At 45.5% G+C, this 26,682-nt stretch overlaps 3 protein-coding genes across 12 annotated transcripts in view; 2 read left to right on the top strand and 1 right to left on the bottom strand.

The window, feature by feature from the left end:
• Positions 1–6,465, top strand: part of LOC142904791 (transmembrane protein 14C-like) — a 45,163-nt gene extending 38,698 nt beyond the window's left edge. The window contains exons 1-5 of one of the 4 annotated variants that reach the window (XM_076051099.1): positions 4,543–4,672; positions 5,184–5,268; positions 5,792–5,893; positions 5,999–6,086; positions 6,266–6,465. In XM_076051099.1, the coding sequence (XP_075907214.1) occupies positions 5,193–5,268; positions 5,792–5,893; positions 5,999–6,086; positions 6,266–6,323 (324 nt within the window). In that variant the 5' untranslated portion in view covers positions 4,543–4,672; positions 5,184–5,192 and the 3' untranslated portion in view covers positions 6,324–6,465. Of the gene's footprint in view, positions 1–4,542; positions 4,673–4,906; positions 5,071–5,182; positions 5,269–5,791; positions 5,894–5,998; positions 6,087–6,265 lie in introns of those variants that run through there. The other 3 variants (XM_076051100.1, XM_076051098.1, XM_076051101.1) reach the window with 3 other exon arrangements.
• A 66-nt stretch (positions 6,466–6,531) lies between these two features.
• mak (male germ cell-associated kinase) lies at positions 6,532–17,719 on the bottom strand. 6 transcript variants are annotated; one of them, XM_076051089.1, is made up of 15 exons: positions 17,392–17,719; positions 15,265–15,561; positions 13,544–13,598; positions 13,267–13,388; positions 12,595–12,677; positions 11,924–12,056; positions 11,651–11,822; positions 11,193–11,360; positions 10,838–11,098; positions 10,529–10,737; positions 10,255–10,394; positions 9,490–9,630; positions 7,792–7,911; positions 7,460–7,552; positions 6,532–7,222 (listed from the first exon to the last, which is right to left on the bottom strand). In XM_076051089.1, the coding sequence occupies exons 2-15, from the start codon at positions 15,363–15,365 to the stop codon at positions 7,062–7,064; spliced, it is 1,959 nt and encodes a 652-aa protein (XP_075907204.1). In that variant the 5' UTR covers positions 15,366–15,561; positions 17,392–17,719; the 3' UTR covers positions 6,532–7,061. The 6 variants fall into 6 exon arrangements, with proteins under 6 accessions (XP_075907204.1, XP_075907205.1, XP_075907206.1 ...); XM_076051090.1 differs by lacking the exon at positions 12,595–12,677 and adding an exon at positions 13,027–13,106; XM_076051091.1 differs by lacking the exon at positions 7,460–7,552 and having other exon boundaries at positions 17,392–17,715.
• Positions 17,720–18,035: 316 nt separating this feature from the next.
• On the top strand, positions 18,036–22,472 carry plcxd2 (phosphatidylinositol-specific phospholipase C, X domain containing 2). Of its 2 annotated transcripts, XM_076051097.1 has the most exons (8): positions 18,036–18,553; positions 18,656–18,792; positions 18,871–18,990; positions 19,228–19,281; positions 19,362–19,517; positions 20,285–20,395; positions 20,948–21,078; positions 22,261–22,472. In XM_076051097.1, the coding sequence occupies exons 1-8, from the start codon at positions 18,451–18,453 to the stop codon at positions 22,418–22,420; spliced, it is 972 nt and encodes a 323-aa protein (XP_075907212.1). In that variant the 5' UTR covers positions 18,036–18,450; the 3' UTR covers positions 22,421–22,472. The 2 variants fall into 2 exon arrangements, with proteins under 2 accessions (XP_075907212.1, XP_075907211.1); XM_076051096.1 differs by having other exon boundaries at positions 18,036–18,792.
• The last annotated feature ends 4,210 nt before the right edge of the window (positions 22,473–26,682 follow it).

Here is a 26,682-nt window from a genome sequence, read left to right on the forward strand (position 1 = left end):
TAAATAAATAAAGTGCGCAAAACGAAGCCTCTTCACTTGTCTCCAAGCGCGCAAACAAGCAAGTCAACATGCAAATGCCCCCACTGTCAAACACTCTGCGACGAACTTTAATGGTTTGTTAAGGGGAAGAAGAAGAAGAAGGAGAAGAAACTCCCCCCCCCCCCAAACTGTTATTTTAATCCCATTGAGAGACGAGGTGCGGGGTGTGCGCTCCCTCAAAGGCCATTCTTTAAATGTTATGTTAAAAAGGTGAGACATTCCGAGCACTCGCTATACCTGTAAAAGGGGGCGCGCGGTTTTTTTTTTGTTGTTGCTTTTTTCGTCCATGGGGGTGGAGGTGTGTGTGTGTGTGTGTGTGTGTGTGTGTGTGTGTGTGTGTGTGTGTGTGTGTGTGTCGAGGGGGGTTACAATGTAAATAATTAACACAACAACGCAGCCTTGTTTCATTTGAATGAGCCGCCTCGCCTGACTCTGCCCTGTCGCCGGGGCCGAGACCTCACCTCAGCGGGTCGTGGGTCACCAGACAGGTCGCCTTAGCTCTTAAAGGCGTTGGCCTCCTCTCTCTCTCTCTCTCTCTCTCTCCTTCTCTCTCTCCTCCTCCTCTCCTGCTCTCTCTTTTTTTTTTTAAACCCAGATTACCATTTTTGGTGGAGCGACTTGCAACAAACAGCTGTTATTAATGATAATGGGAGCGATGGCGCGGGTGAACAATGACGGCCGAGTGCGCGTTGCGGAGTTTCTTCGCAGGGTATCTCGCCCCTCTGTCTGTCTGTCTGCCTGCCTGCCTGCCTGCCTGCAACTGAGTGAAACTCAGGAGTTTTGTCTCAGCTCGCCGTCGACTCTTCTTCTTCTTCTTCTTCTTCTTCTTCTTCTTCTCCTCCTCCTCCACCTCCTTCTGCTGCTCCCTCACGCACCTCGAGGAAAACAAGGCCAGTTCCCCCCCCCCCACCCGCCCTCCGAGGCTTTAAGAAGGCTTCTAACGCAAATAAACTCCAACATGCTTATCCGAATTTGGAGCGGCGTAAAAGTTGTGCCACATGCGCAAGAAAAGAGGCAGCGTTAAAAAAAAAAAAAAAAAAAAAAAAACTTTTAGGACGCGCTGTGTCAACATGGGCAAATTTAACCTCGCGTTTGTTTGCTCATTAGTCAAAAGCCAAACTCACGTGTTTTTTTTTGTTTTTTTTTGTCACACTCGTGTGCAAAACACGCGAATCCATCATCGGCCCGCGAACGTGTTTTGACTGTGAGAGATTTAGATTATGACACGGGGGGCCTGAGGGGCGACCTCGGCGCAAAAATAAATAATAATTAAAAAAAAACACACACAAGCCCCCCTAAAACAGAAACGTGTATTCGACATCTTTGCGCAACGACCTGACGGATAAAAAAAAAAAAAAAAAAAGACGCGGCGACTTTGCTTCACTCGAACGCACCACCACTTCCTCCTCCAACCAGGTCGACACTTCGGACACTTTTTTTTTTCTTTCTTTTTTTTAAGGGTTTCTCCCGAAGCAGCCTCTTTGTGTTACAGCAAACAGCACATACCTGCCATTCCCCCATCTTGCCCATAATTGACATGCTTTGTCTTCTGCTGCCTCCGCGCTTCGCGGTGCGTTTACAGTCGGTTCGGTGTCGGATCTGTATCTCATTGAGCCCAGCTCGGTTCCAAAGGATATAGACCTTTACTTTTTTTTTTTTCTTTCCCCCCCACCCTATACCTGGACCGGATCGTCTCACCTGGCCATTTAAAAAAAAAACAAAAAAACAGTGCGGTGCTACCTGGAGGCGCATGCGCAGTGATCAAGGTGTGGACTAGAAAGGAAAGGAGAGGCTCGGGGCTGGAGGTGGGTTGGGAGGTGGAAACGGCGCTGTGTGAGCGTTTTTTGTTAGACTTTCGTGACAACTGGCTGACACTTGAGAAAACAGTGATAATTAACTGAAAAAGGGCAACTGCACCAATCAGGCTTTCTTTGCTTTTCTTTGTTATTTTTTTCCCTTTCCATTACAGAGGCGCCATTCAAGATTTTATCACCGACTTGCAATTAAGATGTTTTTCTTTTTCCTTTTTTAAGAAAAGCTTAATAATGAAAGTGAATAGAGGGCTGTGAATGTGCTGCCTGGTGTCAGTGTGATTGGTGTGATTTATTATTTGTCTGAATGGTAGAAATAATAATAATAATAATAATAATAATAATAATAATAATAATAATAATAATAATAATAATAATAAACTGGCTTTCGCTCCAAATGAAAGTGTGTCAAGTTAAAAAACTTGAAGGTTAACTGCCAACATCATTACTTTGGCACGGCAGAGCCATCCTGCTATTGCGAGGGGCTCATTATTTATTTATCCACTGTTTATTTCTAATACATACTTATGTAGACCCCTCCGGCCAAGAACGAATGAGCTCCTCTCCCAGTCCCCAGTCCCCCTCTTTTTGCAACACACACACACACACACACACACACACACACACACACACACACACACACGCAGTGGGGAGAGCAACACTTGCACTGCACTGCTGGGATGACGATGATGACGGTCCAACCTTTAAACCCGAAAGAGAGACACGACACGCACCCAGACCCAGAACCGGGTCTCATCGAACCGCACGTGCGCATGCCGTGTTTCATACAGTTCGTGTCAACCTCCACAAAAATAAATAAATGAATAAATCATGTTGTTGATGATGACGAGGTTAACAACAATAATAGTAATAACAATAGTAGCGACAATTCATGTGGCTAAATATTTCAGTGTTTACACCGACACATGCGTAACAATTCAAAATTGCATTTCCCCCCCCTCAGTAAATCCTCCTGTCGCCGCGGAGTCTGTCTTCATTTGCGTGAGCCCACATTGAGTGAAGCCTATAGATTTTTTTTTTCCCTCTTCTCTTCCCTCCTCCCGTGGTGTTAATATTTAAAACAAGCCTTCATGTTTGACTTCAAAGGCGAACGTATTTTAAGTGCACACACTCAGACACACACATACACACAATACCTGCAGCTATATAGACCTCGCAAGGACTGGACAAAGGAGAGGGAGTTGGATGAGAGGGCTGGGGGGACGGGTAGGGTAGTCCATAGTGTTTGGGCTCAGGGAGGAGTATAAGTTTGAAAGCAGACTTGTCTGAAAGTGATTCCCCCAGACAAAACCATCTACCCTTTATTATTTTTTCCTTTTAAATCCAACCTGTTTGTACAGGGCTTATTTCTACTTTTAGTGTCGTTCTGTATTTATTTTTAGTGGTCTATCATTATTATCATTATTATTATTATTATTATTATTATTATTATTATTATTATTATTATTATTATTATTATTGTTATTATTATTATTCCCAGTTATTTTGTGTTTGATTCTTCTATTTCCACGCATTGTGTTTGGATGTTTTGATGCACATTTCCCCCTGCATACGTTTGAAACTACAGCATTTTATCTGTGCTTTTACATTTATACACATTATATTATTGATCACATTAACCGACCTTTAACCCCTCCAACTAGCGGCCACGTCAGATAATGAAACGGGCTTGCGAGTTGCTTTTCTTTTTTCTTTCTTTCTTTTTTTTTTTTTTTTAGCACCAGCTGGGACGTTAACTGACAGTGTTGGGAGACAGTAACCATCACCGTCAGCGTCGCTCCGTGAACAGGAGCCGTGATGTTCATGTCACTGGTGTCTGCAGAGCCAAAGGGGGTTCCAGGCCCCATTGTGCCACACAAGTCAATTAATAGTGTCCTACCGCCACCTTTCGGCTGAACACAGGAATGGCGGAGAAGGAGGCGGTTGGGCTCCTGCAGTTATTGAAGCGAGGACTTCCAGTACCTGAGTCGAGCGCATGCAGATTTAAATTGACGTGGTGACGTCAAAGGAAGTGAAACAAGACGTGAAAGGGGGTATCAGACTTGTTCGTCTCTTAGCCATAGTCCTAGACCAAACATGCCCAATTTTAAGCGGAGAAACTTCAACCAACTTTTAACGCGAAGACGATTCGCTCACAGAATCTAATCCTGTGGCGCCATCTTGTGGTCAGAAAGTATCAACCAGCTCCGTGTCGGCTCGAGTCGAATTTAAAAGTCTGTTTCGCCCATAAATGTCATGCAGCGTTAGCATGGTTCACACCACGGTTATCATGACTGTGCATCTCTAAAAGGCAATGCTAAATTCAGGCACTAACTGCCATTTGATAGCCAAATGTTGTAAACGAAACGCTCCAGTAAAGTTTTTTTTAGTTTTTTGTTGTTTTTTTAAATATCTTGTTACGTCACAAATAAAACAAAGTACAGTAAAATAAATAAATAAATACATAAATAAATAAATTAAAAATATGACGTAAACTGGCACGACATCTTGAGTTTAATCACCGTACGCGTTAAATTGTAAATATTCTAATGTAAACTATTATCTTCATGAAATATATCATATTTTCAGATTGTTTTGAATATATAATTTTAAATATTTCACAAGAGAGCATTTTTGCGACGTTGGCACACGTTTCATATTTACTTTTTTGCACTATTTGCACTACATTCAGTTTACACCGCCAAGCGCGACTGCCTACATTTCCCGTCGAGTACTTCGGCCCGCAAACCTGTGCGCCGATTATTTGGGCTCGACTGGAAACGGGCAGCCGCCAGTGACAGAGGACAAACCGAACGAACAAGGTAAGTTGCTTGTCTTTCCTTGTTGTTAAAAGTCTTTTGTTGTATCTCCGCATCACGCCCAGCCCTTTGTCTTGCGCATTTCTTGTACAATAAGACCCAAAGATGCGTTCATTGCGCTGTGTTAGCTCTTATCTTGCCGTAAGACGCTGCTGTATGTATGAACGTGCGTCGCTCTTGCTAAGTGCTGTCAGTTAGCCTTATCTTACGACACAAACAAACGCACACCCACCTACCACAACCTGCTATCTGCTATCTGCTGCCAAACACATGAGTGTGTCTGGACGGGGAGCACTTTTTTTTTCCTTCCCCCCCATCCCAGTGTCACAATGATTTTGTATTTTCTGCTGCCTCAGATAGTTTTCTGTAACGCTCCAGTTCTGCAGAATTCACACAGTCTGGTAGGATTTTTGGTTGGTCTATGTCGGAAAGTTTTGTTTACTTCTTCTTCTCTTTTTTTTTTTTAGACATTAACTTTATTATTATTATTATTTATTTTTTTTTTACTTAACAGCTGTCCAACATGAGCGTGGACTGGGTAGGATATGGATACGCTGCGTTGATCGCATCTGGTGGAGCCATCGGTTATGCCAAAGCAGGTTTGTATCGTGTTTCTGTTTTTCAGTCACAATGAATAATATGTATGGAGAGAGAAAAAAAAAGAAGCTTTGCTTAAAAGCACGTTATGTGTTTGTTTGTTTTCTGTTGCTCGTGCACCTGCCTTCCCAACGTCTCAAAAATATTTGTCCTTCGAAAATAGCCTCATTTGACTATGCTTGCTGAAACCTGCACATAGTAAACACCTTTCAAACGTTTAACGACATGTCAGGCTAAAGAAGCAACATTTAAAAAAATATATATATATATGTATGTATACATATATATATATATATATATATATATATATATATATATATATATATATATATATATATATATATATTCCTGAGTTTTTCCACACTGTTTTCAATAAATCTTCAATCAATAAACAAATGACCCTGTCATCGTAGCTCTAACAGCCCTATCAATCCAACTACATGGCTGCGTAATGCTGCACTCTCAGAAATGTTTCCAGCGGGCTGACGGGTCCAGGTGCTGACCTGCCACCGTCCTCTCTTTCAGGCAGCGTCCCCTCCCTGGCTGCCGGCCTTCTCTTCGGCAGCCTGGCTGGCTTTGGCGCCTACCAGATCTCCAACGATCCCAGTAATGTTTGGGTCTCCCTCGGTGGGTATTTACACCTGTTTTTTTGTTTTGTTTTGTTTTGTTTTTTAATTTTCTGCTAAATTCAGTCCTGGTCGGTCTCCCTCTCACCACGTTCTTGTCTTACAGCCACCTCAGGAGCGCTGACCGGCGTCATGGGGAAGAGGTTCTACGGATCCAGGAAGTTCATGCCAGCTGGTTTGATGGCTGGAGCGAGGTATTTCCCCGTCACGTGACTGCGTTGTCAGTTGAGGAATTCTAGTTTGGCGAGTTTGTAGTTTGATTTGATTACTGCAGATCAGAGTTGACTTAATGGTAAATAACTCATTTGGCCCCTATTTCCAAGCCTTGATCAGTCTCGTGTGGACTCGGCCTGATGTCGTTTATCCTTTGCAGCCTCCTGATGGTCGGAAAGCTCAGCCTGGCCTTGCTGCAGAAGCCACAGCAGTCTTGAGGGAGAGATTTTCTGTGTGTTTCTTCTCTGTCTCAACATGTATCCTCAACCAGTGTTTGTGATTTATTCATTTTGTAAAACGGACAAAGTAAACAAATATGTGTGGATTTAAATATATTCACTTCTTTGTAAAAATAGAAAACATTGTCCTGTCTTTCTTTTTTTTTTTTTATTAAATGCAAAATGATCTTTCATATTTGTTTAAAAAAAAAAAATACAAAATGATCAGTCATTTGCAGATACAAATACGTGCTTATAACATTATTAGCATTGGTCTTCCATGTTGTTTGGTTTAAATGTGCTGCAGATAAATCGCCTGTCATAAATTAAGGTTTTTTTTTTTACCATTTGCGAGAACGGTCACTGACTGTGTGCTGCGTTGCACAATATCTGACGTTGGAACAAAAAAAAAGGCTACTCGACAATCGTCCTAATGACAACGATGCAGTCGGCTCAAACTAGATCCTTCAGGAAGAAGACGGCTGCAGTCACGCAGTCAGTCTTGCCTCAGCGTCGTGGCAACAGTCACCGACCTATCACAACTTCACGCACACGTGTATTCAGACATGACATATTAAAGTTCCTGGAATTACAAAAAAAAAAAAAAATGCTTAAAAATGGGGAATTAGTTCCAGGGGACTTTTGATGCATCTCCAAGGTTGACTACAACTAGACATCGAAATCTTGGCGACGTGTCGGCCCATTTTATGGTCCTCCTTCCAACGGTGGGCCGGCGGTCTATCGATTCCCTCCGTACTTGGAAGCCCAGTCCACCCGGCCGTGCACGGGCTGCACGGCCGGAGCCCTGGTCAGGAGATTTCCCGAGGCTCTTCCCAAAGCCGAGTAGCTGCTTCCCTTCACCTGAGTCCTGTCTGCCCTCCTTTTCCAGTCCTCGTAATCTGGAAGAACGGGTCAGTCAATTAGTCTGTTAATCAGCCAGGCTTAAGTAGGTCATTGTCTGGCTGGAATGCCTTTTTTAGCACGGCGGAGTCACAGTCACGACAAAGGCGAAAGCGCTTCAAAGGTCTGCGTGCGGAAGCAACGTCAAAGAAAAAAACGAGCACAGGAGCGAAGCAACGTCCCTCTACGATTGTAAGCGCTGGCAGGGAGCGGGGGTGGGGGGGGCGCGTCAGTACCTTCAGTACTTTCACTCAGGGAAGAGTTGGATACGGACTTGGCCTTTGCAGACTTAGGTTTGTCTCTTTTATTATCAGGAGAAGAGAGATTGGCTGAAAGAGTGAAGACAGAGAGAGGGGAGAGGGGAGATGCCAGTAGTTTAACAGGCGGCCACCGGACACTTTGCGCGGGGAGGAAACCTGAGGAGTCACAGGTGGCAGTGGAGATGAACACAGGAACCTGGTGGAAAGGAACGTCTTCCAGGACTGGCCGCATCGACGACGTTTGTGCCAGAAAAGTGGGAACGATCCTCAATGGAAATGATGATACTGTGAGCAATGTAACATCTTACTCGCATGCTGGCCAGCCAAGGGCGCCAGTTGGATCCTCTGCCCCACAGAGCCCACCTCTTTCTTCTGGAATGAGGGCATGTAGGCACCAGAGAGGTTGTACTTGGTGCTCACAAAGTTCCCTGAAAAAGATAAAATATGAGTTTGTAGCACAAACCACCTGGTCGATTTAGGTCAAGATGGGCACTTGAAGCTTTTGGGCTGCTCTCTGACAATGTTTTTCGGTGTGCCGGATCACATTTATGGTCCATTCGTTTGCTCTTTCTTGATTGGAATGGGTGTTCCAACTCACAAACGGGTCACAGGAGCCCTTTAACGACACAGAAGCTGAAAAACATGTTGATCTGACGCAGTTTTTTTTTAGTTTTTTTTTGCCGACTGTAATTATTTGTGGGGGTGCGAGGCAGCGACAGCACAGGTAACCACCTCGAGCATCAGCCCATTGAAGTCTTTCTAAGCTTTCCCGGTGACACCGTCTGCCTCCTTGCCAGCAGTTACCAGATGGTATCAGCGTAATTAGCGGACGGCGGCATTGTCCCCGCTGGAAAGAGGCGGCGGCTGCGGTGCAACTCGCCCCCCATTTTAGCCGCTGGAGCTCTTAGTTCTCCACTTACACCGCGTGTTTTGTGGCCTGGTCTCCCGCCGAGCCCCTCAGCGGCGGGCCTCCTTTCACATGCTAAGCGGCCCCGGCGCGTGCTCCTAGCCGCCACGCTAACCGGCGCGGCGGTGTTTGGACACAAAAGAGCTTTAGCGCGGCAAGTGACTTGCTTGGATAATGTATGAGCCATTTAGAAGGCAGGTGGATGACAGTAGCCCAGTAAGTTGTTATTTAATAGTCATGACAAGGCAACTTGTGGATTATTTAACTCTTGACTGTAGCCTGTGAACCATTTTGAAGCTTAAAAGCGGGCAGAATATTGACTTTTGGACTGATTGTAAATATAAGCGCACTAACAGGGCTGCTCGGCCCACTCGGCTGCAAAATGCATCAACTGCCTTTTACTTTTACTCTGGTTATGTTTTCCCTCCATTATTCATTGATTTACAACAGTTTTCCCAAGAGGTCCATCTTGCCACATGACTTGGAATTGGCTTTGCAATGCATGCAAGCAGCAAGAAAACGGAAAGAGAACGGGGAAAGATAAAGACATTTTTCATTGTTGAGTGATGATACTTAGTGTGTTTGTGTACGGTAGAAGTGTTGTTGATGAGCAGGGGTGGGGTGGGGGGGGGATGCCGAGGACCTTATTGGCAGCATTTGATGTTCCGTCAATTGTCCCCCATCTCATGAATGGGTAATGAGGAGGTAGAGACGGAGCGGGATGAAGAAGAAGAGGAGGAGGAGGAGGGAGGGCACAGCATGGACCCGTATTGTGTGTCTGTCTGCATGACAAATGATTTGGTGGAGGTCTGCCATCCCAGACGCCTCAGACGCTCTGGCTCGCTCCTCACCGGGCTTTTGTCTGCGGCCCCGAAAACTGCTGATCGGGAGACGTTAGCCAATCATTAGCATCTGCACAAAGGCCGCGGATGGGTCACAAAGAGTGCGTGTTAAATGACTCGGGAGTGCGAGCGTTTGCATCTCGGCAGCCCCGGCTTTTCGGGCTTTTATTGGGATTTAAAAATCTTTTTTTTTCCGGTCGCGTTTCGAGCGTCCCCGCAGCAAATCGTTAGCCCGACCTTTTGGCGAACCTGCTCACCTGCGTTGGCTCTGCTGACGGATAATCCTCCTCCGATATGAGCCAGCGGCTTATTTATAGCGTTGGGGGAATTCTCCCACAGGTCGCGCAGCGTCATGCCGCTCAGCTCCTTATCGGTGGAGGTCTGACTCTTGATCAAGCCTTGAAAGCGCAGAAATATGTTTGGAAAAAAACAAACAAAAAAAAAAACGTGCGTACATATACATCAGTACACACAGGGCTGGCGTCTATTGGGGTAAAATACACTCTACATATGTACGGGTTACAGCAGTAAAGTCTCTTTGTTGCGTTGGCACTTTTGCCTTTTATTCTTATAGTCACGGTGTGCAAACGCTACGTCGTTATTTGTATGATTCAATGCCAAAACAAACTATCAGTGCATTAAAATGAAGGATATTTGCACAAGGAAGGTCTCTAAGAAGATTAAAGGACTGTTTCTGCATGTTAAGTCGAGTCGTTGACGTCATGTTCAATGTGTCAATATTAGGTAAGTCGCAGCAAGTCGTAATTAGTGATTAACAGGTCTGCTGCTTCAGAGAGAAATTACTTAATCGACTGTATGTGCATGGGTGCTGGGCAATTGCACTGCAAATATGTGCAATGGTTCGAAGCAATTTAGTTAATTTAACTGGAAAGACGGACACAAAATCTTGGTTTTTTTGGCAGTAACTCATACAATCTTTCTTTCTTTTTTTCTCAAATAAAAACAATGGAATATTCCCTTAAGAAAGCAAAGCATCGACTCTTAATCTCAGGGGACTGTACCTGGCAGGTATCGCGACTGGCTGAGGTAGTGCTGCCGTGCTGCAGATCCGGGCAGGTTGGGGTCCACTTGGCCCACTTTAACATTGCTGGGCAGCTTTGTGACCGTGCTGAACGAATACAGAGGCGTCTGCTCCTTTTGTCTGACAAACAGGAAGTGCATGCTTAAAGTCTACTCAAGCTGAAGTGCCCCACTGTCCTATTGGTTATTATGGAGACGGACGGTCTTGTGCGTTTTTTAATATCCTCCTGAGTTTTTCGAATTTGCGGCGCTTACTCTGGGCGGGGCTCTTTGGGCCGTCTCTCCTCCTCCGTTTTGCCCAGGCTGGGCTTCTTGGAGTTGGACGCGGCCATTTCCGCCGGGTCGGATTCATCCCAGCTGTCCGTGGCCTTGCACGCCGTCTGTCCCCAGCGACGCCGGCCGCTCTTTACCACCGACGTCGCTCCACCAACGCCAGCAGTCTCCTCGACTGTTGGTGCAGCTTTCTGCAAAAAAAAAATAATAATAAAAAAAAGGGAATCTGGATATAAAAGTTAAATTCAAGAGAATTCAGTGTTTACTTGTGAAAAGAACTGACAAACTCACAGCAGGGCCTCCTGGTTTACTCTCATTCTGAAGTAGAGGGATTTGATGAAGTGGCTGATGGTGATGCTGCTGCTGCTGCTGCTGCTGCTGCTGCTGCTGGGACCTGCCAGAGTCTGTGGAACCTTTGGACTCGGATGAGGACCGCTTGTTCTCTGAAGTCTGCTTCGGAACCTGCGTCCTGGCCTGGACCTTTTTCACCTCCTGGCTCTGGGGACGAGGCCCCAGGATCTGACCCACTTGGAAGTAGGGGTAGCGCAGGGCCTGATGGGAAGCCGCAGGGGAGGGACGGACGCACGCACCGTGAGTTTCCGAAGACGCCCTAAAAAACATTTGCAGAGCCGCGATCCTTGACTACCTGCACGGCGGTGGGTCTTTTTTTGGGGTCCCACTGCAGCATGTCCTTCATCAGGGTGATGGCCTCGTTGCTGGCGTTGGGGATGAGGGTTTTCAAAGGGGTCGGCACGCACTGGGGGAAGCGGAAGTTCATGGCTGAGGCGAGCTGGTGACCCTCTGGCCAATCCGTCTGTCGGGATGGGAATACCGAAAGGTTGACCATCGTACTGGTGGATCCGCAGGAAAACAATCATTTTATTGGGTATTCCAGGGTATTCAATTTATTGGGTATTCTCTTTATTGGGTATGATTGGGATTTATTGAGTAATCCCAATCATTTTATTGGGTATTCCAAATCTCCCTCCCAAAAGAACCGACGGAAGAGATGCCACTGGATTATCCAAGCAGGAAGACACAGTAAACATTGTGAGGAAGACCAACAGTGATGAGACCCCACCCTTTCCATCCATTTCCTCTCACCTTCTTAACTGTTCCCAGGACTTGGCAGATCTTGAAGATCTCGTCCACCTCGCTGTTGCCGGGGAACAGCGGTCTGAGTGTGTACAGCTCGGCCATAATGCATCCGACGGCCCACAGGTCAATGGGGGCGCTGTAAGTGGGCGATCGGAGCAGCACCTCCGGAGCTCGGTACCTGGGGCGGAGAGCGTTGTCGAGTAAACCAGCCAGTAACGCGCACGCCAAACATGACAGATGGGCGGAGTCCTAGAGCTGATGCGGGGGTACAGGACTCACCATCTGGTTGACACATAGTCGGTGTAGGGGGGTTTGGAGCGGATCTCTCTGGCCAGTCCAAAATCTGCTATTTTGACCAACTCTGGGCCCATGCACAGCAAATTCTCTGGCTTCATGTCCCGATGAAAGAAACCTGTGGTGACGATCACACGAGGCTGAGCACCAGACACTGAATCACAGGACCGAATTAAAATCATGTGCAGCTTATTATTATTTTATTTTTTTGTTGATGTAATGGTAAGCCAAGTGTATTATTACCAAAAGGCAAGTTTTGTTAGAATTTCATTAAAAAAAAAAAAAAAAAAAAAAATGCACGTTGCTGCAAATGATTTTTTTTTTTTCCTACACTTGCAGGAGATGGTCATTTGAATTTGAAGCATTAAAAAATGACAAGGGAAAAAAAACAAGAAAACGTGCACGACTAGCACGTAGCGAATCCTCCAGTGCAAAATATCATCAAATGTGATCTGGCCGGGGACTCTTTTATGCCCGATATGTTTGATAAAACGCACACATTATATTCGAAAAATAGATTGGCTTGTGTTAGGAGAGTTTTGCACTGAATCGCAAGATCATTTGCAAGATGCATGACAATGCGAAACTCCTGGTACATCGACCACTGGAGGGTTGCGCTACTGTCAAACAGCCAAGAGTGAAGCCATCTTTCTTACCATGCTTGTGCACAAAAACCAAGCCAGAAAGCACTTGAAACGTGATGTTCCTAATCTCGTTCTCTGAGAACATCTTATTCTCTCTATATGGGCGGCAAGGAGGAGAAGGAAGAAAAGAAGGACAGAGGGTGAAAAAAAAAGAAGAAGAAGAGATTTTAGGGTGGGAAAAAATGCTGTTAAAAGACGCTCTCGGCGTTTTTTTTTGCTCCGGATGTGTCGACGACGCAAAGAGTCTGTTTGGAAATCAGAGGCGTCGAAATGCAGCGTCCGCACATCCAGGCCCGCCGAGAGACCGCATGCGATGGATTGAAGACGGCTTTTGCGCGCACGTCGCAAGATTGGAAGCACGCAGAAGCAGCAGCCGGAGATCTGAATCTTGCATCGCCCCGCGCAGCCGGTCTCGTGCACCCGGAAACACACGGCGCAACCTACCGTGTTTGTGAATGAACGACAGGCCTTGTAAAATCTGAAAGCTTATGTTTCGAATCACAGACTCGGGGAAATATTTTCTTCTGCAAACATAGAAAAGTTGACAGAAACGCGTTCATGAGCGTGTAAATGCTACAGTGAGGTTCCCGCGTCAGTTTTTATTCATTTTTTTAATTTTTTTATTTCTATTTCTGGTGGCTTAAGTGATGATTCCTGTGGCACGCGCCCCGATTCTAGTCTCACCTGTCCTTCATCAGCTGGTAGAGGTTCTCCTTCATGTACTCAAAGACGAAGTAGAGGTGATCGTTCTCTCGGATCACCTCCTTCAGTTTCACCACGTTGGCGTGGTTGAGCTTCTTCAGTGACTGTCGTGACAGCGGAGAGAGCAACAGTTAGTTGTTCAATTCAATTAAACCCCAAGAAATGTGTGTCAGAAATTAAATTGTTTTTTTTGTTTTTTTTGTAGTGGGCATGAGATGCTAGTGTTTTTTTTGTTTGTTTGTTTTTTTAATATACGTACCTTCACCTCCCGCAGGTTCATACATTCCTCCCACGAATAGAACTTCCTCTTCATTCTGTTGGCGACAGTCAGACTTAAGTGCAATAACTGGAGATACTGTCTGCAGCCGCCCGACATGAAGCAGTGTCCGTCTTCTTCCCAACTTCATCAATAAGTCAGCAGTTCTGGGGAGTTTTAAATTTCAGTCCATTTCATTTTCAAGGTGAAACTGGCAACATTGTTAGAAAAAAACAAAAACAAACACACACCCGACTTTTCTTACATTTCGCCAACCAATGATTTTTTTTTTTTTTTTTTTTTTTTTTTTTTTAGAAAAGTCCATCCTGCACTTCTTTCAGTTGCCCTGCTTTTCAGAACCGGCCCATTGTGATGTCACACAGGGTACTGATATGTGGTGTTTAAATTTTGTCTCCTTCCAAACAAATGGAAGGATCATCATCATGTACATCATTTTTAAGCAGGATGCTAAAATTGGCTTTTGTATGGGAGGGAGTAAACAAAGGGCTAAATATGTAATTTAATGAATTATAATCTATTCATGTCAAGATCAAAAAAGGAATGTGAGGAACACACCCGGGCTCAAATGACGCCGCGTCTTGAATCAACGTGTGTTTGTTGCTGTGATCATTGAAGCCAAGCCTTTATCATTATTATTATTATTATTTTTTTTGCCCCCAGTTGGAATTACATAAGAGTTCCAGACTTGCCCCGGGTATCTTTTCCCTCGTTCGCTGCCAGTTTGTGTCTTACTTTCCACAATGTCGGCAACCCGACACACTTTCACTCCGCTCCGCCGTCACCGACGCGCATTGTCTCGCGTGCTCGCCACACGATGGGGTCGGCGGACGCCGTCACTCCGGTTTCCCCATCCATAATTGAGGGCGGCTGCCACGCCGCTGGAAACAAAGGCGTGTGCGCCCACTTGTTTGCCATGGCAATGACAGGACGGGCTCGTCGACTTTTGTTGTTTTTTTTTAGCCTTGGCTTCCAATCTTTGAAGCACTGTATTTGATATGCCTTTGAAAAGATCTTGAATTTTAGTTGAAGTCTTGAAGCTGCATTTGAATCAGTCAAGACACACACAGTCTTCGCCCGGTCCACCACTCGCACTCCACCACCGTTGTATTCCACTGGGAATCCAAAGTGTTCCCACACTGCTGATTTAAATGAGGCAGGTGGCTCTTCTAACTCTCCCTTCCCTCCACAGTTGCCATAACTCTTCACCTCGTCACTTCTTCTTCTTCGTCTGTTTTGTTGTGTCTTATTCTCCCCCCCCCTCCCCCCCACGTAATGGCGGTTCCGATAGGTGCATTATCGCCCCCCTGGATTGGAGGACTGAGTCAGACATGGATTTTTTTTATTTTTTATTTTTTAAACTCAGTCAGACGTACTTGCTGTCTGACTGCGTGCACCGAACGAATACAAATACTGTTGCCTCTATTGGGCTCTGTTGTCCCTGAAGTTGTTTTAATTCTGTGAGGTGAATTGAAATGAAACCAATTCATGCAAAGCATGAGTTTTGGTGGTATAATAGACATATACAGAACATTTCATTTCTGTTATTGCTCGAATTTTGGATGCGCTAATGAGGCTAATTGAAGCTATTTTGGAGAAATCTTCCTGATACCACTAGTGGCCTGGTGTATCGCTCTCTATGCTGGTTGCTGGTGGGAAAAAGTACACTTATCTAGGAGTAATGTGATCCACATGGATGTATTTACCTCTTTATGGCCACCAGCTCTCCGGACTCGTTGCTTCTCCCCATCAGCACGCTGCCGTAGGTGCCGTCACCCAGCTGCTTCAGGGTGGTGTAGCGGTTCATCGCCTCTCAGGATGCTCTCATCAGCCCCTCGAACTTAAATCTATTTGCAAAAACAAGCTGCCGACTGTCCAGGCGCCGCTCACCGATGAAACGTTTTCCCTTTCATAGCGCGGTGCTCACCAGCTCCATCGTCATGCGGCGGGTGTTTTTTTTTTTTTTTCAAAAGGCCCCGGCCATCCCGGTCAGAGGTGTAGCCCTTCGGTGAGAGAAGAAGTAGAACAACCGTCAGGAGCTGAGTTGTCACAAAAAGGGCTCCAATATCAACCTGGAAGGGTTTCTCTCGACGTCCGCTGGCTGAGTAAACGGGAGAACTCCTGCATGCGCTCCGTGAGCGGGATTAGGCGTGTGTCTGAGGACTTAGGGGGGGGGGGAAATGACACAGCGAAGGCCTCTGCAGATTAGGCCGCAGGGGATGTAAATAGCACGTTACATCACTATCAAGCTCGCCACCACTTGCTGCCTTTTCTTGAGCACCTGCCTTAGCGACGAGGAGTCGACTGAGGCTCCCAATGCCGCTGATGTCAACGATCGTTAGAGCGGTATTGAATAATTTCCCCAACATTATTGTTTTCCAACCACACAGTGTAGACTAAGGTAAACCCGAGCAGTCTCCCTGCTGCCCCTTCTAAGCCTTGTTTATCCATTTGCTGCGGGGATTAATGCCAGGTTGCCCCGTGTCTGTTCAGCGTCTGAAATAAAAGGGCCCTCAGAAGGCTCTAATCAACATTACAATGTAAGTGTGCAGCAAATACACAGAGGAGCTTAATCAAGATATAATTTCAGTGGTTTAGAACCTTTACTACTGGATATATTGTTTTGAATGAGGATGAATGAGATTAGCCTTCATTATTATACCCAACCAAAGAAAAATGACAGGCTGGATTTAGCTCAGAGACTCCCGAGGTTGATTTAAAAAAAAAAAAAAAAAAAAAAGCATTACCCGTCATTGCATCACGTATCCACCAGCCTCTCTGACCATTCAGGCCCAATGAAAAACTGTCACTGCGCTGCCGCACTCTGCTTTCACATAAGGCAATCTGTGGAGGTGGTGAAGGATTTAAAGGGAATTAAGATGTTTCCGGGCCACATGGCGCAGGAAAAAAAGCTCTTCGAGGTCAGCGGGATATCCCTCCAAAAACACTTCTTATAAATAGCTTCAGCACAAACACACACACACACACACACACACTACTAGTTGACGTAGCGGGAACCCTGAAAGTGTGCCTCAAAGACTTCACAGTCATAGAACACAAGGAGAAGCTTGAGGCTTTTAAGATCTACTGGATTCTTACTGGTGATTTAGCTTGTTCTTGAATCCCTTAATATGACATGTGCATGTTTTTAATATTTCATCCGATTATTGATTTCCTTTAGGTCTATGTGGGAGACAACCACTATGCTCACATCCGTGTTAATGAGAAGCTCCCATCTCATGGTCTTGATTTGGCTGAAGGAGCCCCTTGAGACCTTCTAACCCACGCAACGCACAGAAGAAAAATGAAGTTCAGACCTCTGTTAATACATAATTTTAAGTACTATTTGCCCTCAAAGTCACCAAATATACAATTCTGGTCTTTAGGAATTGTTGCTGACAGTCTTGCGTACTCACATCATAGCTCCCTTCACAGGTGTCTCTATGTATGGCCTCTTTGAGTTTCTATTTTAATGAGCTAACTGTTTGAAAAGCCACAGCCTATAGCCCATGCACACTACCCCCCCTCCCTCCCAAACACACACACACACACACACACACACACACACACACACACACACACACACACACACACACACACACACACACGCACGCGCGACAGAGAAGTGAATTCCTATTCTCTTGTGGCATACTGGCTTGATTGAAATGAATGATAAAAGCTCTCACTCTTGAGCCCAGGGTGTTATCATAGAATAACAAATATTGAGGCTCTTGTTGTTGACGTTTCACATCTTCCAGAACAGTGTCACCCCCCAAAAAATTCTGTAAAACCTCCCCCGTCAACCACTCAGTGTAAAGAAAATTCGGCTTTACCGCTTCGACGAGTCGCCCAGATCCTCTCCTAGCAGTTCCTCTCCTGAAGTTCCTCCGGATGTCACTCACCTAGCACCGACAGCAGAGCTCTCAGGACGAGGAGCGTGCCTGCGTGTAAATGCTCTCCATGGAAACCGACACACAAACAGCTTCGTTGTCACACGCGGCCACGAAGACCGGCCGTTCGAGGGCGCGCGAGAGCTAGCTTAGCCCCTTCCTGCATGTAATTTCGTGTCTTAACACAAGATGGAACTCTAGGAATGCTTTATTTTTCATCAAGTGCCGTTCATTGTCGCTATGAATAAAGTAGGCTTGTCAAAGTCACATTTGTGCATCGCGTTATTGTGGTTCATTTGGTTCAGAACGAATTTATGAACTGATAAAACCAAACGTTTTCCATTCTACATAAGAGTTTTAATTAACTCGTTTTACCACTAGGTGGAAAAGCAGCGCCATTTTGTTCATAACGACCACAGATTTTCATTTATTTTGGTATCAGATATAGGCTGTGATGAATAATGATCTTGAAACGTTTTTTTAAAAAAAAGATAAATATGAGTTTCTCGATCTTCACAATTCGCTTCAATCCTCTTGTAATTCAAGCAATCTGCCACTGGATGAGGATGTAGAGCCGCTTTGGAGTGTTATTTTGTGTTTCATTAGGTAATAGAACCACATAATTTAAAAAAGAAAAGAAAAGAAATGGGTTACAGGGGTTCCAAATGATCAGCAGACACCTGATGGTGTCATTCACACCTCCTTGGCCACACACTCGTGGTTCCTCCTCACAACAGACACTTAAGCCTCGGGAGTAGGAGGGGCGGATAACAGGTGGACCTCCCAGCTAAGAGGATTGCGATGCCTCCAGTCGGCGGTGCTCGTGCATGGATGGAGGACATGCGTGGTGGGAATCTGTGGAAGGTTTGACCTGGGGCGACAATTTTCCTCCCCTACCTGGAGATGACGTCCTGTGGCTCTAACGCACGGGGAGTGAACGCACGGGTAGGGTAGGTCACTAATGGAGAACTGTCCCCGGAGAGGTCGCTGACTGCTTCTGTCATGAAGACCCGGCCGGCAGGCATCGGCAGCGCCAACGCCGATTGGATGGGTTCGCTGCCCTCCAAGCTCAGTGCCATGCCGCTCAAACAGCTCGCCGTGCCAGGTGAAGGCCCTGCGTCAACTGCCGCCTCATCATTCTGCCTATGCTTTGCATTGGCACGTTGCCTCTGCGCCTTGGTTCACGCTCCTTGTAAACTTCCTCCAGGCTCGCACGACTCTTTCACCTACTGGGTGGACGTGAACGCTCCGGTGGGCCCCGACCAGAAGTCCTACGTGAAATACCTGGCCACCATGTTCAGCGTGGTGGCCAAGAAGGTGATGGTGAAGTGGTCCATGACCCAGGTAGTGATTTCACACCTTCCCACTGTTTTGTTTTTTTTCTCTGTGCATTTCTACTCAACATTACATCTTTATCTGCAGAATCTATCTTTCAAAGAGCAGCTCAACGCAGGAATCCGCTACTTTGACCTCAGGGTCTCCTCCAAACCCGGGGAGTCTGGATGCGAGATCTACTTCATCCATGGCCTGTTTGGCCACAAGGTGAGATAAATATCATAATGCCTTTGCAGCTTTATTAAACAAATTTGAAAGTTTCGCCGCCAGCCTCCCAACTCCCAAGTTCAGTTCAGTTTGCAAAAAAGTAAGAGACTAATAATTATCAGAATTGAGTGAGGTTCAGAAGGTCCTATATTGGTCCACCCTGGTGGGGTTTTTCACAGAATTTTAGGTTTGAATAGCCTCACAATTTCTAAACTCTGGCCGCGTTCATCTCCAAAGGTGAGGGACGGCCTGCTAGAAATCAACGCCTACCTGAGCAGCCACAAAAAAGAGGTGAGAGTCTCGCTCGGAGAGTTCATTTTTCCCCTTCCCGAGCGGAGACGTTTCGGCCAGCTGTAACCGATTGGATGCAGGTTGTGTTTCTAGACTTCAACCACCACTACGCCATGGGCGCCGAGCACCACGTGTACCTGATGAACATGCTGCAGGAGGTGTTTGGTGGCAAGCTCTGCCACAACTGCACCGTGGAGTCCGTCACTCTTGATTACCTCTGGGACAAGAAGCACCAGGTCGGATCAGAACACAAAAAAAGATAAAAAAAAATAATGTTTTTTGTTTTTTTGCATTTTAAACTAAACCTATCCGCTCATTAATCACATTTACGGACACCAGCATGATTGCTTGGTAGCGTTTGCACAGACTTGCATGCATGCATGCGTCCATTGCTCGTGCTTATTGGCCAGCCCAGTTAACGTCTCTGGTCTGGTAATCCCCGCCGCCCGTGACTCCCCTACAATGGGTTTAGTGGCGAGCGTCATCTCGTTAAAGCTCGTTTCCACCATCCGAAGCACCTTTACCCCTTTTCACATCGTTAAGCTCTCGTCACTCATTCCACTCCTCCGATCTTCACTTCTCTCGCTTTCACTCTCCTGCAAATCTCCCCTCTGTGCACTTTTTTTCTTTCTGTTTATCTTCTGTGTTATTTCCTCACCCCAGACTGTTTCCGTCTCGATGTTTAACTCCCTCTTCACCCCCCTTTTGTGTACTTTAAGCGGTCAGTGGTTCGAGGCGATTCCACGTTTCCCCTGTCAATCACTTATAGCCAAACGTTCCCATGACCCTAATCTGTGATTGGCTTAGTTGGCAAAGGAGAGAAAGGCGCGGCGGGTGGTTGCAGTGCTGCACTGCAACCACAACACTTCTTTCACCATTTTACTGGTCTGTTACCTGTAAAATGAGAAAATAAAGCACAGTGAATGGGTATTTTGGCTGCACTTGATAGTCACTTTCTTAAATGTGGTGCCAGGAGATGTTTCTAATTTTGCCATTTCTTCAGGTTATCGTGTTCTACCATCACCCCTCAGCTCAGGGCGTCCCTATAATGTGGCCTGGCAACAAAATCCCAGCTCCTTGGGCCAACACCACGGAACCCTACAAACTCATACAAGTCAGTGAAAAATAACAACCTCATTCCGTAGAGCAAACTTGTTGTGTCTGTAAAAAAAAAGTGATGTTTGACAATGTAAATGAACAGAAAAGAAAACTTCCCCCCAGAAGATGTGAAAGGTCCCACGTCCCAGGCAACATTTACTCTAGCAACATTTTCAGACAATGACGATGGTCATTTGTGACATCACAAAGGGTTAGTGGCAACACACTTGGTCGGGTGTTTGTTGCAGCCGCCTTTCTCCCCTTCCGAAGGCACAACTTCAAGCCAAAGCTCTATATTTTCTGTGGAAGGCTGTGAACATATGGCTAAATATGCTGCCGGAAGGTCAAATTTGTTGGGATTATTGCAAAATTGCTCCGTTGGAATCTTGGATCACAATTCCTGAATATTACATCTGAGCTCCTTAACATTTATAGTGCTTTAGGGGTGTTCTTTTCTCACGAGCAGTATTTTACTCATCCTCTCGTTCCTTTACTAGTCCGCTCTTTTTGCCCCTCCCCCGTTCCTCCTCTGAGGGTGTGTTGCGTTTGACCTTGTCCCCTTGCCTAGTTCCTGGAAACCACACTCAAAGAGCGAGCCAGGCAGGGCTCCTTCCACGTGTCCCAAGCCATCCTCACGCCCAGAGTGAACACCGTGGCCAAGGGGCTGGTCTGGGGGCTGCGGAACTACCTGGTGGAGAGGTCAGTGGGAGGCCAACCAGGGTTGGGTTTTTTTTTTCCCAGCTGTGGGAGCGGCGGAGCGGTGGAATATTTAGAGGCCCTGCAGGCCATTCATTAGCATATCTTTGGGTTGTTTTGATGGAACACTTGTACTGGCCATTTGCTCGGAAACACATGTTTAAGAACGGTGAGGCGCCCCTTTTTTTTTTTTTTTTTTTAAAAAGCCTGCATCGTGCAAAATTGAACTCCCATGCTTTGCCTCTTCAGCTTTCCTCGCTTCTCAGAAAGAGCTAGTCTCAGAAATAAGCTCTTTGTGATGTCACAAAGGGCTCAACACCTCGCTGACACCTCTTCAAGATCGGTGACGACACGCTTAGACAGGTGCTGGGTTCCTGCCTGAGATTTTTGTTTTGTTTTTGCCTTCTTCCAAACATGTGGAATGTGTTTTTTTTTTTTTTTTTTTTTTTTAGCAAGGAGGCTATAAACAGCGGGCTAAATATGCTGAGATATGATATACAGGGCATGGATTTGTTTTATCCATTCACATCCATTCACTCCAGCCACAGTAGACAACTGCGTCTTCATGCACTTCATATATCCAAAGTCTCGCTTTAATCCTTTTGATCCATCTCCAAACTTCAGAGATGGAGAGCGAAACACATTTCATCTCTCGGACAAGGCCTCCCACTTACACTTCTGAAGCAAATTTGCGCAAACTTGCAGCCGTACGCCGCCTCGCCGAGTCCCTAAAACTCAAGTGGAAATCACGGAGGAAATCCTGACTACATCCACGCTGCCCAGCCCTGCGTGAGGGGAGAAATGGGACCGCAAAGGCCCCGGCGAGACAGGAGGTTGCCTAATTCTGCACTTCCGAGGAAATGGGATTGTTTACCGCCGCTGGATAAACACTGTGGGGCTTCCTGGTTTTGTTCTGCTGGCGACGGCGGCACAGCAGAGGGTTTTAGGTGTTGGAAATGATACAGCTAGTTGTGTTTGCAACCACTCTGAGTCAGTCTGGGCAGACCGAGCGTCTCTCAGTTGCTTTTCCATCACTCTGCTTTTCTCCCTCATTGTATCTCAAAACCCTGACAAAGTGTTTTCTTGCACAACGTGAGATTTAATTGCGGTGTGTTTTTTTTTTTTTTTTTGTGATGTTTTTGTATTAATCTACTCAAACAAACTTCTCTTCTGCGGTGGCCACAGGAACCTGCCCACCATCATGTCCTGGGTGCAGGCTCAGAGGCCCGGCGCGGACGGAGTCAACATCATCACCTCCGACTTCGTGGAGCTCACCGACTTTGCCAACATCGTCATCCGACTCAACGACCTGCTGCTGTCCGAGCAGGGCGCCAAGTCCAGATGACACACAACACACAACACACAACGTTGTTCTGTCGAAGTCAGACTTTTTTTTCCCTTTTACTTTAAAAAGAACCAAATCATCACTGAAAATGATTGGGGAGAGAAGTGGAATTAATTTTGAATAGGGATGTGACAATATCATGTCACAGTGCAGCGATACCTCAATAACAAGTCCGTGGCGCAATGTTTTTCAGAGAGACCAACAAAGACTTGGGAGTGGGGGTAGGGAGCACTGAACTTTGAACACTGTTATGCACTCCATGCTGTGGGTATGCAGCAGTATGTCCATCAACTTGTCTCCTCCCTCACACTGGATTTAAAGCTGACCGGGGCGTCCGCCACTTTCACCGCTTTCACGTTGCTCCCAGATTTGCATGAGCAAGAGGAATGTAAAGAATGACGGGTCATCGGTAACTGTAGTCCCGAGTTCCTTTTTTTCAAAAACAAGCACACTTTTTTGCACGGGACCTACCCTACAGAAAAGAAGACAATACTGTCCCAGCCCCCGGTTTCCCAAGTAAAACGTTTGCATCCCCGGCTTGGGATCAAAAGCTAGCAGGCAGCTAACAGATAGCTGCTTAATCTCAGGTTGACAATATTTACAAAAAGCGCTATTGGAAGATGTACAAAGTTGTTGACTGCCAGATGCCATCCAGATTCTTGAATTATCATGTGTTGCCATTTGAAGAACCCACATGTTTAACAGATTTTTATTTCCTTCTTTTCTCTTGTTATGTTTTTTTTTTTTTTTTTTTTTTTTTCTTCAGCCCAGCTATCAAAAAAAATGGTTCGGGTTAAACAACAGAGCAGATGGGATGGCTAGAGGCATTTTGTTTTTACTGTTGTTACATGACGAGCCGTGACAGCCATGCCACCGCTTGATTTCCAGATTCCTTTCTCCGCATTCCCCCCCCTTTATTGGGGGGAAACTTGGAATTGAATCTGTACAAGTCAACATCCAAAAACAGACGGGGCACCTCTGAGGTTCTGAGCACTCAACATGTCTCAGGAATGCAGCCGCAATCGCATGAATGTGTCAAGCAAGCTCGAAGCTGCATGTTTTTTCAGTGTGTTGGTCACATGGGTATATATTTTTTTTTTTTTTATTTTAGAAATCATGGTGAAAAGCAAGGATGACAAATTGTATTTTTCTGTTTTGCTTTTTTTTTCTCTTCATTTCTAGAGTTTTGTCCCTCTGGAACTCTTGCTCAAACTGTTTCTATTTATTTATTCACTATTTTACTAACGGTAGAGTGGCATAATGGGGTTAGTTCACACAAATTAAATGAACATAAAAGAAAAGCACACACACACCGTGTCTAACCTTGCCTGGCAGCTGGATTGCCAATACTTGAGAAAAATCCAGAGGAATTAGACGCGCCGTGTCAGACGGTTGCCTAAATTTGTGGGAGACTTCTGATTTAATCAGGGTCACAACTCTACAGTTTTTTTTTTTTTTTTTACGTGCGTTGCATGTGCCACCGTTATGTGGCATAAAAACATACATAAAACACAGGACATGCACTGCTTTAGATGTTTACAATGGGCGTATTCCAAAATTCCACACTGTACACAAGGTATTTTAAGAACAAGCGTGTTATGCATTCACGCGGAGAAGTAAAGTATGTGAAAATGTAGTGTACCAGTAACATGCTAGCTAACGTTCGTATCCACTATCTAGCTTACTTCTGCGATTTTCAGTATTTTCTCCACAGGTCAACTCAAAACTCCAATGATAAACCGCGTGCAGTGAAGCCTTCAAACCCTCAACGACGTAGCATGCTAGCTAACTAGCTAAATATCTTGCTAGCTTCCTTTCTTTTCAGTGTTTTTCTTCTTTCACAGACACACAAATATTTTAAGACGTTGTCTCTTTACATATTTCGACGGAAATTTCCAGAGGTTTACGTTGAAACATATACTTCCAGAAGTTTACGTCTAAACATGTTAAGGTGAGAAAACAGCACCTAAAAATATTTGTGCGTCTGAGACAGAAGAAAAATACTGGCAATTGTGTGTATTAAATGAAGACATAATGCTTCTCATTCAGTTAGCTAACTTCTGCTTCGCATCATGCTGGGGTGGCATATTTTAATGAGAACGCCGACACATGCGAATGGCCTGATGTTCATACGCAGAATAGTCTTTTCATTGTCCAAAATATCACTCTAAATGCTCAATGCTCAATTGATGCACATGAAAAAGAGCAGCGTTGTGACAGTCACTCAGCATTCCTGTGGTCATGCCGGGGATGGAATGGGATGGAGATGATGTGACTGACACTTGAGATGTAGTTTGAGTGCAAACCAGAAATGGGGACGGAGTCCAGCTGGGGGGTAAGAATCATTTAGATGAAGATGATTTCTAGTCTTGTCAGCTTGTCAGCTTGTCAGCTAATTGCTGTGATTATTTTCTCTCTCTCACGTTATTCTTGCTTGGCGAGGTTCTGTGAAATTGCCCGTTCTGTCCATGTCGCATTGTCACCATGTTGGAGTGTGGTCACCGAGGGCGGGCAAGCGCACACACACACACACACACACACACACACACACACACACACACACACACGAGCACTTTAATTGTGGAGTAATTACACATACCACGACAGGCCAGTGGGAGAGTCGAGAGCAGAGAGTGATGGAGAGCATTCCTTTGTTGTTTGGCTTGGTCCTCTCTCTCCCATGTATCCCCGCCGGCCTCCGCGGTTTTCACAGGAGAAGACACAACCAATTTGAGATGTAAGTGGAGCCTCGGAGTCATAAATAGCAGCGCCAAGCGCATGTTTGCAAGTTAATGTTCTACTCTTCCGACAATACTGCGTAGAGTGGCACAAACACAATAAGTATTTTTTTTTTTTTTTTTTTTTAAACCATCTGTGAGGCCACGGGTACAGCAACCAAAAAAAAAAAAAATCTGTCTGCCTAAATTGAACACACGTCACTGCCTAACTTTTCTTTATTACAACGAAATGTACAAAATAAGTTCTATATATGTATGTATATATATATATATATATGTACATATGTATATGAACATTTAGCCTCATTTGCAGCTTCGTTCAAAAGCGCTTTTAGCTTCTTGTGAATGGAGAAGGTGTTCCCTCCCCTTTGTGAAATCACAAAGAGCTGTTCTCCAGTGTGAGCTGTTCTCCAGAACTGCCCGTCCGAGCACGCGCTCAGCCTGGACAGTTGTTGCAAGGGAATGAAGTGTAGAAACAATATGGGACCTTTAAAACACCGCATTCTAATCCTTGCGTGTGTGTGTTTGTGGGAGGACGACGGGGCTGCTATTTTTGGGTAGCGTCTCATCCGTAATTGCAGCTGAGCGCGAACCGCGTCGGGGTAAAATTAACCACCGCTGTTACCCTGGTGTTAAGTGATGTCAGCGACCAGGAGTCCAACATCCATTACTCACAGATTAGCTCGCTTTATAGATCGTGACCGAAGCGGTGAAAGGATCGGGGAAAACAAATGACGATAACATTTTCAAACGTTGTCGGTATTCAGGTTATTTTTTAAGGGTCCAGTGTGCAAAATTTGGCCTGATTTACATTTTTGTATCGGTGAAAGCTTAATATACTGCCCATGAACACATGAATTAAAGTGTATTCTCACGGTACAATAAAAGTAATTTGGTTTTCCTACCCATACAATTGGTTCTTATTTACATATGAGAATATATATAGAAGATATATGGAGCAAGAATATATCTTGAGTCTTGCACCGCCATATTTCTAAGAAAGCCTGGTGCTTGTCTTATATTAAGGGTGATGCTTGCCTCCTCAGACAAACCAATCAAGAAGAAAGTGGACGAGGTGTCGAAGGCGACCGTGCTTCACTGGCAAGCACGGGGGGAGGGAGGGTGAGCAAGTAAGCGCCGCAATCTAAAATGTAACCGCTTGACCATTGTTTTTTTTTTTTCCTCAAAATGTTCTCCAAATATTACATACTTGGCATTACTGGAGTTTTGGTCATCAGATGCATCAGCAGTTTTTGGAAAATGAATTGAAAATTCAAATCATATCAAAATACACAACTGTCGTTTCCGATTTGTAGCATTTCTGTACCACTTGGAGAAAGCAGACGCTGTATCAGATAACTGGTTTTGCAGTGGTGATGGCAGAGCCAGGTGGAAGCCTTTTCCCGTCAGCTCCGCCGCTCCGGCTCCGGCTCCGGCTCCGGCTCCGACTCCGACTCGTGGGATCATGCAGGGGTTGAGAACGTCACTCAGGAATGCTGCAGAATGAGCTGTTCTCTACAGGCT

Source organism: Nelusetta ayraudi, unplaced genomic scaffold, assembly GCF_046127955.1.
Source record: "Nelusetta ayraudi isolate G7.1 ecotype Tasmania unplaced genomic scaffold, CSIRO-AGI_Nayr_v1 ptg000132l, whole genome shotgun sequence".
In the NCBI taxonomy this organism is placed as follows: Eukaryota; Metazoa; Chordata; class Actinopteri; order Tetraodontiformes; family Monacanthidae; genus Nelusetta; species Nelusetta ayraudi.

Bases quoted from the DNA above. Each gene is read 5' to 3' on its own strand.
- mak (XM_076051089.1), bottom strand. From the start codon at position 15,365: ATGAACCGCTACACCACCCTGAAGCAGCTGGGTGACGGCACCTACGGC. The intron at 10,395-10,528 runs GTAAGCGCCGCA...CCTGTTTGTCAG, and splicing joins CCCAAAGAGCCCCGCCCAGA to ACAAAAGGAGCAGACGCCTC. The intron at 9,631-10,254 runs GTACAGTCCCCT...TGCGCTTTCAAG, and splicing joins CCAGTCGCGATACCTGCCAG to GCTTGATCAAGAGTCAGACC.
- plcxd2 (XM_076051096.1), top strand. From the start codon at position 18,451: ATGAAGACCCGGCCGGCAGGCATCGGCAGCGCCAACGCCGATTGGATG. The intron at 18,991-19,227 runs GTGAGATAAATA...TCATCTCCAAAG, and splicing joins ATGGCCTGTTTGGCCACAAG to GTGAGGGACGGCCTGCTAGA. The intron at 21,079-22,260 runs GTCAGTGGGAGG...CGGTGGCCACAG, and splicing joins CGGAACTACCTGGTGGAGAG to GAACCTGCCCACCATCATGT.